Raw genomic sequence first — 11,532 nt, 5'->3', positions numbered from 1 at the left:
TATTTTATTGCAAGTGATGAAGGTTCTTATGGTTTTAGTTTTAGTTAACTATAATAACCCATGTAAATACATGGATATTTTGCAATGAATGTAAAATATATTGGGCCCTATCTTGCACCCAGCACAATTGACTTTGTACAACGACGCATGTATCATTCCTATTTTGCACCTGACGCACAGCGGACTTTTCCCTCGACATACGCACGTCGGTAAAATAGGGAATGAACTTGTGCTCTCGGGGGCGGTTCAGCGAAAAGAGGCGGCGTGTTCCGGCACAAACGTTCCCTGGTGCTATTTTGCAGTTCCAGAAAACAATTCCGCCACAGACCAGGAAAAACCTACTGCTCTTAAAGGGAATGTGAGATGATGCTCTGATTGGTTTATTTCACGTTATTCCCAAACCACACCTATGAGTAATGTAGCTACTTCAGACCAACCCATTTTAGATTTGAGTCGGGCGCAAGTGTAATTTATCCTGCCGGTATAATAGCAACAGCGCCCAAGATCCGCCCACAAAGTTACTTGCGTTTCGCGTTTGATACTTGCGTTTCAGATCGTTAAAATAGGGCCCATGGTGTCTTTATATAATCAACATCTTTAAATCACAGTTTTATATTTATCCATGTTTAATTCAATTGTCATTCACAATGCTTCATGGGATTGTTGTTCTTCTCCTCATTAAAGTTAATAAGTACACAGTACCTTTCTCTTTTTGATGAGAAAATTATTTCTGCACTATTTTCCAAAAAAGTTTCTTTTTTCAAAAGCTTTTTTTTGTTTTGTTTTGTTGGACAGGTAAGGTAATTAATGAGACAGGGATAGCTGCAGGTTGCAATGGGCGTGCTGAAATATATACAATGCTACAACAGAAATGAACCCCTAACCCAGGGGTGTCCAGACTCGGTCCTGGAGGGCCACTGTCCAACAGAACTCGCCTCAACACACCTGCCTGGAAGTTTCTAGAATGCCTAGTAAGACCTTGACCTAGACCTCTAAATGGGTTTGGAGATGAACTCTGCAGGAGCAGGACTGGACACCCCTGCCCTAACCCAAACCCATCCTTACAGGCAGCTTTCGACACTTTTCGCAATTGTAAAGACCTTTTGGCACACCCACTACCTTTCACATCAATATATGACAGCACAGCATCTAACACCATTATGGTATCGATACTTAAAGAACAGCGCTAGCTAAATAACTACTGATTGAGCCTTTAATATAAATGATGCCTTAGTTATTAACATGGTTAGCAATAACATTTTATGACACATTTATCATATGATAAAATACAGTGCAAATGACTTCCATTTCACTGCTCTGATTTGCAAGTGATATTGCGTAAGCATCCCATTTGTAATATAAAATGTGTTTGTTTCTAAACGAGAAGTTCTTCACATCCTTCACATCCAACAAAGCTATTTAAAATAAGCAATCTGTTATTTAACATATCACTGAATGCACTCATTATTCATTATCTTTTATCTATTGAATAATGAAAAAACTAGTCATCCATCAGAAAGCGTCTTTTGTTTTGGGCTGTGAGTAGAATTGCAAAAGTGCTTCAGTTATTAGAAAATTATACATTTTATTCTGGGCCAGTGCGAACAGTCTAGAGAGAGTGAATTCTTCAGACAAATAAAAAAAAATGTAACCAGACAAGCCAAAGATATATTGCTGCGAAAAGAGTAATTTATAAGTTACTGCAACTCATTCCAGGTGACAGATACGTTTCACTTCTTGCCACTGCCCTCATTGCGTCTACATTCTCTGCGCCTTGTGTACAGCTCTGCACTCATTTCTCACCAGCATCTGTTGGTCTACCACTGTTGAACTGTGCTGTTGTACTCTCTTTAATGTTAGCAGCCTGCCTGAAGAAACATCCTGCCTTTATTAATATATCAGCATAGAGGAGAAATAGGCCTGCTCATCAGAAACTCAAACAGATGCAATAGCACAGGTCTGCGGTGTTCTACCAAAAAAACAACAACACATGCACACAGGACTCCGGCGCTTTGAACATTACATAAGTGTTTTCGTGGCTTTCTCCCACCGGAGCAAAGACTGACTTGAGATTGAATATTAAGCTGTTGTATGATTATGTGTAATGTTCTCACAAAATGAAATGATCACTCATTATGAGTTTCCAAGCCAATGGCTCACACAAGATCTGCGGAGAGACACGGTGCATTAAAACAAAACAAATATGTTTGTCTGCGAATTAATAATAAATAAAAAAACCTGCCAAATGTTGCTTTGTTGGGCTCTAGTGGAAGAAATTGTTGGCGCAGACAGCCAGTGGTTGCGTTTTTTCTTCTTGTTCTTGTTTGGATTATAATGTCAACTCACGCTGTGGCTCACGCTCAGAAAATTAGCCCGATAATTCATAAAGCGTTCGGGGTGCGACTCGCCCGTGTCGCCCTCGTTTGAGGTAAACACGACGAGAGACATCAATGACACCGTGCTTTAATCTTTCTGCTGATTAATTCCACCCTCACCTGAAAAAAAAAAAAAAAAAAAAAAACGAGCTAGTTAAGGAAACTTTTTTAGCCCTCCTTTTGCGGTTTCAAAATAGCTGAGACAAAATAATGAGTCTGGGCTTAATTAGCAAGAGCTACTTCACAGGAGATAAACAAGTAAATGATTAAATCCGTTGATGGTCTTGTTGGATAGAGAGTCTGCCGCATCCGATCTCTGTTGCCATGGAGACAGACGGTGACTCTGCCGGTTTCTCTCCGTTCAGCACGTTCGTTGGATCGTTTCAGGCGATAGTTGCAGATACCTGGTTGCGGCGCTCAGCGAGCTCTCTGCTGAAAACAGAAGGTGTGAGACACACAACATTGATCGTACCGGTACGGGCAGATACTCTCTGATCAAATGACAGGGTGACATTCAGATTTTATTCAGAAACTGCCGTTTTCTTCTCAAGACCTCAAGCAAAACAGACAAAAAAGACAGAGCTGGGCTGAGATTATAGAACAGCAGTTATTGGAAAAAAGCTTCTGCATTACCATGTTTTGCATCTTTATTTTTGTCACTCGGTATGCCATATACATGGAATATATGACATACATATAGTTTTGACATCTATTATATTTTTTCTTCTTTACAGTAGAGAAACAACATTGAGATGACACACTATTTGGTTTCTAAATTGAAGCTTTTTGTTAAATAGTGGCATATAAATCCTTTTCGGTACCTCTTAAGATCAACATCCCACCAAGTCTTCATTCTCTCGCATCTTTTCACATTGTGTCGTCAGTAATGCAGTGTTTTAAGTTCAGTTGTCAGTAGTTATAGTACTTCACAATGCAGTAAAATAGTTCCAAAAGTAAGTGTCTTGCACAAGCGGGGACGCTGCAGTCCCATCCACATCAATATGGAGTTTCCAAAGCAATCTTTCATTTATCCAATCAGCTCTTGGGATATGTGAGGCAGGCCACACCTCTAACCCCATTGGAAAAGCAGCTGTCTTTTTCATCCCCCACAAATGGGATTTGTAAACCGTCCCCCTGCTCTGCTTCCCCGAAAGCGGACCGATCCTCTTCTCCTCCGGCCTTGGATAGCAGTTTGGCGGCGGACTGCGTGGTTTTCGCCCCTGATCCCAGTACGGTCATAGAATTTACAGTCTTTGCTCTCCTAGAGCTTGTGCCTGATCCCAAGGCCGTTGTGTAGGTAACAAGGCTTTTGTGTTTGATTTGGCCCCTTGACATCAGTGCAGACTCGGAGCAGGTGAGTGTCTGTGGATCCTGCACCATCGTAGAGGAGCTGGCAAGTGATCGGCTGGGATTTGCCACAGCCTCAGGATTGATTAAGTTGTAGCTGGAAGCTCCCCTACCCCTGTCATTCCCGCCTCCATCCCCAAAATCAGGTCCCTGAACCGAGGGGATAATGGGTACGGAGTGGGCTCGGAAAGAAGGGGGAGGAAAGGTGGTTCCCTGGTCAAGACGAGTGCACGGAACATCGGTGTAGCCCATCTTTCCTTTAGAATGGGCGGAAAGCATTATTTGCATATTCAAATTGCAACGGCTTTGTTGATTGCTGTCCGAGTGGGACTGGCACCTAGAGAGCGAGAAACCGAGGGAATTAGTACTTACATCTCTTCAACATTACACTGCTTCTGTCCGTTACACATGAAAGAAAGTGCTCGACCACTTGTAGTGAAAATTATTTTATAGCCTAAACAAAACAATCACAGGAGAGATCAAATTATTTCAAGGTGGTGGGAATTTTGAATCTCAGTGTAATTATGTATAATCTGCAGCTTGTGCTTGTGCAGGGTATCTGCAGGGGTTTTTAAATCAAATTTAAGGCTTTTTAAGACATTTTCTTCAAAGGTCTGTGCAAATTATATCATTTGGCCGGGGTAGAGGAAGATCTATGGTACCATGCAAACCATAAAATGACAGTAAAAATCACAAATTAAACAACTTTATAGTTAAAATAATAGGTTCTGACAAAAACAAAAATATTTATAAAATGATAAACCACATTAAACATGTTTTTTTAAGAAAAAGGATTAGCCAAAATTATAAATTATTGTATTTTAAAATATTAAATATAAATTAAATATTTAAAATGACACACACACACACACACAGACACACACACACACACACACACACACACACACACTTATATATATATACACACACATATACACATATATACATATACACATACATACATATACACACACACACACATATATATATATACACACTACTGGTCAAAAGTTTTAGATCGGTAAGATTTTTTATGTTTTTAAAAGAAGTCTCTTCTGCTCACCAAGGCTGCATTTATTTGATAAAAACAATTAAAAAAACAGTATTATTGTGAAATATTATGACAATTTAAAATGACTGTTTTCTATTTTAATATATTTTAAACTGTAATTTATATCCTGTGATCAAAGCTGAATTTTCAGCATCATTACTCCAGTCTTCAGTATCACATGATCCTTCAGAAATCATTCTAATATGATGATTTGATGCTCAAAAAAACATTCATTATTATTTTCAATGTTGAAAACAGTTGTGTACAATTTTTTTTTTTAAATTCTTTGATGATTAGAAAGTTCAAAAGAACAGCATTTATTTAAAATAGAATATTTTCTAACATTATAAATGTCTTTACTGTAACTTTTGATCAGTTTAACTCATCCTTGATGAATAAAAGTATTGATTTATTTTATTTCTTTCCCCCAAAAATAAAATTAAAATTCTTACTGACCCCAAACTTTTGAACGGTAGTGTTTAAAGGACAATTCCGGTGAAAAATGAACCTAGGGGTAATTAACACATGGTTACCGAGTCGATCGTTCCTTGGGATGCGTTTTCATGAAAATCGAATGTAAAGAGTTTTATCTCTAAAAACAGATTAGCTCATAACACTAGTATATGGGGCACAGAGTAAGTAAAAGTAAATCGCTAGTTAATACCACTAACAAGGCTCAAAATAGCCTCACACTAACACGGTAGCATAATGAGGGTCCCTACATGCAAACCAAAGCATTGAGAACTTTGTAAGTATACAGACAGTTTAATAAGAAGATACTTTATAAAGACAGTACATTACGCGTTTACAGGCATCATCTAGGAAAACAGTCTCGACTAATCGAGTCACGAACGCCACGCTACGTTAGATTTCACAAACGTAATTCCTATCGACCAGCTCACTTAGCACGGCGTTCGTGACTCGATTAGTCGAGACTGTTTTCCAAGATGACGCCTGCCTGTAAACTCGTAATGTACTGTCTTTATAAAGTCTCTTCTTATTAAACTGTCTGTACACTTACAAAGTTCTCAATGCTTCGGTTTGCATGTAGGGACCCTCATTATGCTACCGTGTTAGTGTGAGGCTATTTTGAGCCTTGTTAGTGGTATTAACTAGCGATTTACTTTTACTTACTCTGTGCCCCATATACTAGTGTTATGAGCTAATCTGTTTTTAGAGATAAAACTCTTTACATTCGATTTTCATGAAAACGCATCCCAAGGAACGATCGACTCGGTAACCATGTGTTAATTAACCCTAGGTTCATTTTTCACCGGAATTGTCCTTTAATGTTACAAAAGCTTTCCATTTCAGATAAATGCTGTTCTTTTGAACTTTCTATTCATCATAGCATCATGAAATAAAAATGTAAAAAACTTTTTTCAACATTGATAATAATCAGAAATGTTTCTTGAGCATCAAATCATCATATTAGAATGATTTCTGAAGGATCATGTTGACACTGAAGACTGGAGCAATGATGCTGAAAATTCAGCTTTGATCACAGGAATAAATTACACTTTACTATATATTCACATAGAAAACAGCTGTTTTAAATTGTAATAATATGTCACAGTATGTCTGTTTTTGTTTGTATTTTTAATCAAATAAATGCAGCCTTGGTGAGCAGAAGAGACTTCTTTTAAAAATATAAAAAATCTTACCGATCTAAAACTTTTGACCGGTAGTGTATATGTATATATATATATATATCGCTAATCTTATCCAATTTGTTTGATAATCAAGACCTTTCTTGTATCATTTAAAATATTAAGACTTCTTATGAATTATGAAATTTGATACAACTGAATTGAAGACTTTTTAAGGACCCTGCTGCATAAGTCACAATGAAATGAAAGTAGCAACAGATCTGACATACATCTGAGTGTAAGGAATTATTGAAAAAGAAAAAAATGTAGGACAGGAACTTGGTTCTATGCGTTGAATGGATTTTAAAATGTCAGCGTGGCACGCAAAAGTGGAGACTGCAGATGAATTCAAGCTTCCGGGATTAAATGACTGGACAAGTCCTGCATACGTCACCAGAGATAACTCTGTCATTTTCAACGAAAGATCCGAATAAAGAAAAAAATATCTATAACATGCATTTAGAAAATGGATAGACTTTTCATTTAATGCAGACTTTAACACTGAGCACTTTCTCTCTTCCGATGGCTTTATCATAGATTTAAGCCATTCTAATCAAAGCCTGTGTATTCCTCACCCAGACCTATGATTTTATGAAGACGACGCTACTTGATTTAGCTGTGGTTTTGATCTGCAAGAGGAGACTTCTTATCAAATCCAGCACACCTTGTGGTGAAAAAGCAAAACATATTTATTTATTTTTGCTGAGAAACTGTTGTGGAGTAACACTCAGATCTTGCGACGTGACCGACCCGAGTTTATCTAGGGTTTTGTCAGATGTAAAATCATAGGAAATATTGTGGCTTTCTCAGTGTTAAGGATTCAAACTAGCACAGTTATCACCCTCTCATCTAAACCTTGACAAGATGACATTTGAATACAGTTTTACATAACACCAAATCAGACACATAAAAAATGGTATGCTTTGTCACTTCCCAGAAACCCCAGCTCATCTAACCACTGAGTTATTGTCTGACATCAAAGACTGTTAAATAACAGGGCTTAAATAATTGAGCCCTATAACACAATGCACGGGTATTAAAAGTGTATTCTAGCTGCAGGTTAATCCGGCAGATCTCAGCAAATCAAAACAATATCTAAATATAACTGCACCGATGGCACACACAGTTTCAATCCATATTTCATCTCTGACAGGTAAATATGTGTCTTTGCAGAATTTTTTTAAAAATATAACACTGACAACATTTCTGCTGTCATAGTGAGGGGAATAAGCGAGCTGTGCGTGCCCATCTTCCCCCCTCTCCTCACTTTTTTTTTTTTTTTTTACCATTAGACTAGAGGGTGTCTCCATGGCAACAAGAGAAAGATTCGGGGATGGTGTTGGTGTTTTAAAGCAGTTAAGTCTAGAAATAGGTCAGTTCAGCCCCAGCCTGTCTCTCTCTGGGCCGGCCAAGACTGGACTAAGAAAGGTTCAGAAAGGCTTATCAATATTTAATTAATCAAGAACAATAATAACAATAGCTGAATACTGTGGACCCCTATAGAGGGGTAACCCACTGGTTGTGCTTTCAGACACATACTTAAATTAATTAAGCAAAAGTCGAGGTAACCCAGCAGACTTAAAAAAAAAAAGGAAAGAAAAGAAAAAAAGATCCCGAGATCCCTGCTGCTGACACACTGGGAAAAAGAAAACCCCATTCTGTAAGTGTGTTAGTGCATATGTGCTTGATCACATCCCTTAAATGAGTCTCCAAGCTCAAAGCGGCACTATTTAAGAATGTAAATTATGGAAATAGGTCAAATAGAGAGAGTTTGGCAGTGAGCAGAGTTTACAAGTCGCTGTGAAGCTGGATCAAGTTGGCATGGTAATGAGAACATTGCTCGGAAATTCAAGAGTAAAGGCCCGTTCACACCAAGGACGATAACTACGTATAACGATAATGATAAAGACGTTGTTCTAACAATCGTCCTAAGAATAAAGAATAGTTAGAATCACTTTCAGAACCATGTTTTCTAGCTGATGAACTATAAAAACAATAACAGCTAACCAGAATCCATCTTGCTTTAAAGAGCTCAAGCTTTTAAAGCGACAGACGACAGAACTGCAGCGCACGCATAACATAAACAGTGTGGACGCTAATATAGTTATTGTTTTAGTTATAATCATCACTAATCATTTACAAAACATTCATAAATGATTAGCAAGTGATATATATTAATATTTTATGTATGTTTTGTAAATTCCATTACAAGTCATTTACAAGTGATTAGTAAATGATTAACTAATCATTTAGAAACATGACTATGCATTCATAAATGATTAATAAGTGATCTGTTCATTATTTTATGTATGTTTTGTAGATTCAGTTATAAGTCATTTACATTTGATTAGTTAATGATTAACTAATCATTTACAAAACATGACTATGCGTTTCATAAATGTTTAATACATTTTTAATTTTTTTTGTATGTTTTGCTCACATCAGGTTGCTCACATCAGCACTTACACTGCAGCACACACTACAGTGTTCAACACCTGTTATAGATGTGTAAACGCATGAATAAATCATTTACACTTTCTGCATCCCCAAATCTAAAGTGTAAACTATTCTTCACTTGTAAATGTGTTACACATCATTCGTGTTGAACACTGTTACTTACCTGTTACAAATGATCTGTACGTGTATACAAGGCATTTACAACACTTTCATTAAATTAAACATTTATGAACCGCATATTCATGTTTTGTAAATGATTAATCATTAACTAATCAATTGTAAATGACAACTGAATATACAAAACATACATACAATAATGAACATATCACTTATTAATAATTTATGAACACATAGTCATGTTTCGTAAATAATTAGTTAATCATTTACTAATCACTTGTAACTTGTTTACTTGTAACGGAATTTACAAAACATACATAAAATGTTAGTATATCACTTGCTAATCATTTATGAATGTTTTTTAAATGATTAGTTCATCATTAACTAACCACTTATAAATGACTTACAACTGAACGTTATTATAAAGTGTTACCCTGCTCGGTAAATATGCTGCTTAATATTTTTGTGGAAACCAGGATACATTTTTTTTTTAGGATTCTTTGAAGAATAGAAAGTCAAAACAGCATAAATTAGAAATATTTTTACTGTCTTTTTTTTTTTTTTAATCAATTTAATGCACATTAACTGAATAATAAAAAATAATAATAATAATTGTACTGACCCCAAACTTTTGAATTTTACATGCATTACATGAGAATTTTGTCATTTTCTCCAAAACCCTTTTTCTGACCCAAGAAATGTAATTTCCATCACATTTCAAATGATGATGAAAATGATGGTGATGGAAATCATATTTTATTTTATAACTAACCTTTTATGTATTATTAATGCACACAATTATTTTCTTTGCATAATTTGACAATAGCACACCCTGATTGGTTTATTTCTGTCAGGACCACTACTGTCAAATACGATTGACAATTAGCATACAGTTTGGATTGGTGGTATGGTTCCGTTCTAGGCGAGAACTCCCTGCGCATCCATGCAGCCTAGCATGGATAAGAGCAGCAATAACCCCCCTTGGGGTAAACAGAACAGAACCAACATGAAAGTTTGCAAATATATTTCATTCAAGATTTTAAAGTACAACATAATTAGAGAATTTATTCTGATTCAAGGGGAATCAGAATGCCAAATCCTGACTGGGCGAGAGGAGGAGCTGGATATGGAGGAGGGTAATGAGAATAATGAGAGCTCCTGAGAAACGCGATAGCTGCTGATAATACTGAAGGAGCTCATATATGTATACGGTGATAGGCGTCGTATTCCTATAGGTAGATGTGGATCAGCTGAGGGTCAGCTGACGCGAGCTTGACTAACGTGACCTGCCAGAACTAACGCTACGCTTGATTTCATTCGTTGTTTAGATAATCTAAGTTTTAACAATGTAATTAATATTTGGGGGGATTGGGTATCCGGGGGGGTTGCTCTTGTAAGTGTGCCAGATTGGTGCCAATTATTGTCATGTCTGCATTGTAATGCACAACTTTGCTTCTTGTCATAAAACAACGTGCATTCAAACAACTTTAGCCATTGCAAATTCTTATGTCAGTGTTGCTTTACGAATACTATATCGTATTATCAAAAATTGTTAAGTGTGTGTGTTGTCATGTAGGCTATAGACTGATTGTCTTGGCTTGCATCCATGAAATATTGTAATGTTATAGGCCTACTGCATATTGAGAAATTTTTATCGGTATTGCGCAACAATCGGGTGGCAACAACCCCATATAAGTGGCAGTAGTTAAAAACACACACATGAACCCTTAAGAATCTGATGAAAAAAATCTACACTGTGCTAAAAAGTATTGCAGTAAGCTAAAAAAAAATCATTGTAAGTGTGTTTGTCATTTTGTTGCATTTTATTACTCACCTTCTCAAAGATTGTGGCATCACCTCATTGACCTCCACCTCCTGGAGATGTTTATAGGAATGAAGAGAATCTCGAGATCCTCCAATGAGATGATGGCCCGCTCTAGAGATGGGCGGAGTCCACTTTGAGACAACTCGATAATTGGTTACCTTGTGTTTTAGGGCGGGGCTTGAGGAGAAGGAGCAGCTTCTGTAGAAACATATAAAAGCTTCCAAAGTGAGAAGACAAAGATCACAGATTATTTCAAAGATTTTATACAAGACAGCCTTAGGTTACCACCTGGCTCAAATGCTAGAATTCAAGATAAATAAATGCTTGTAAATTACTTATGTGGAAAAAAATTATTCCACCATAATTCAGAAAATTATCTAATCATCATGGTTTTTTACCAATTACAATTATTATAATTCTTTGAAGAGGTTCATTTTTGACAATAACATATGGTGCCATATTGAGAGCTGATTAAATTTCTTCCTCCATTGCTTTCACTTCTGTGGAGAAGGACGGAGTGTCAGAAGTTTTACAATAGATGTGAAGCACTGGGAAAGTACCTGCAGCGCTTCCCCATGGAGAGACTGCGATTATGATTTGGTAGGGAGACTTTAGAGCTGTTGAGAATTATGCTGGCCGCCTGTGGAGAGGAGAAACCATGGGCTCTTCTGCTCTGTAGAGACGAACAGGAAATAAAAGATATTATTAATT

General features: G+C 36.8%; 1 protein-coding gene across 3 annotated transcripts in view; it reads right to left on the bottom strand.

Annotated features, from left to right (window-relative positions):
- Window positions 1-2,875: 2,875 nt before the first annotated feature.
- nrg3b (neuregulin 3b) overlaps window positions 2,876-11,532 on the bottom strand; it is a 143,657-nt gene continuing 135,000 nt past the window's right edge. The window contains exons 7-9 of one of the 3 annotated variants that reach the window (XM_084135773.1): window positions 11,382-11,494; window positions 10,831-11,019; window positions 2,876-4,059 (exon numbers count right to left, since the gene is read on the bottom strand). In XM_084135773.1, coding sequence (XP_083991899.1) covers window positions 3,411-4,059; window positions 10,831-11,019; window positions 11,382-11,494 — 951 coding nt within the window. In that variant the 3' untranslated portion in view covers window positions 2,876-3,410. The remainder of the gene's footprint in view (window positions 4,060-10,830; window positions 11,020-11,381; window positions 11,495-11,532) is intronic. The other 2 variants (XM_084135771.1, XM_084135772.1) reach the window with 2 other exon arrangements.

The sequence above is a fragment of the Abramis brama genome (assembly GCF_963993115.1).
Source record: "Abramis brama genome assembly, chromosome: 14".
In the NCBI taxonomy this organism is placed as follows: Eukaryota; Metazoa; Chordata; class Actinopteri; order Cypriniformes; family Leuciscidae; genus Abramis; species Abramis brama.
The sequence above is the reverse complement of the archived record's forward strand: the minus strand, read 5'-3'. Positions and strand labels throughout refer to the sequence as shown.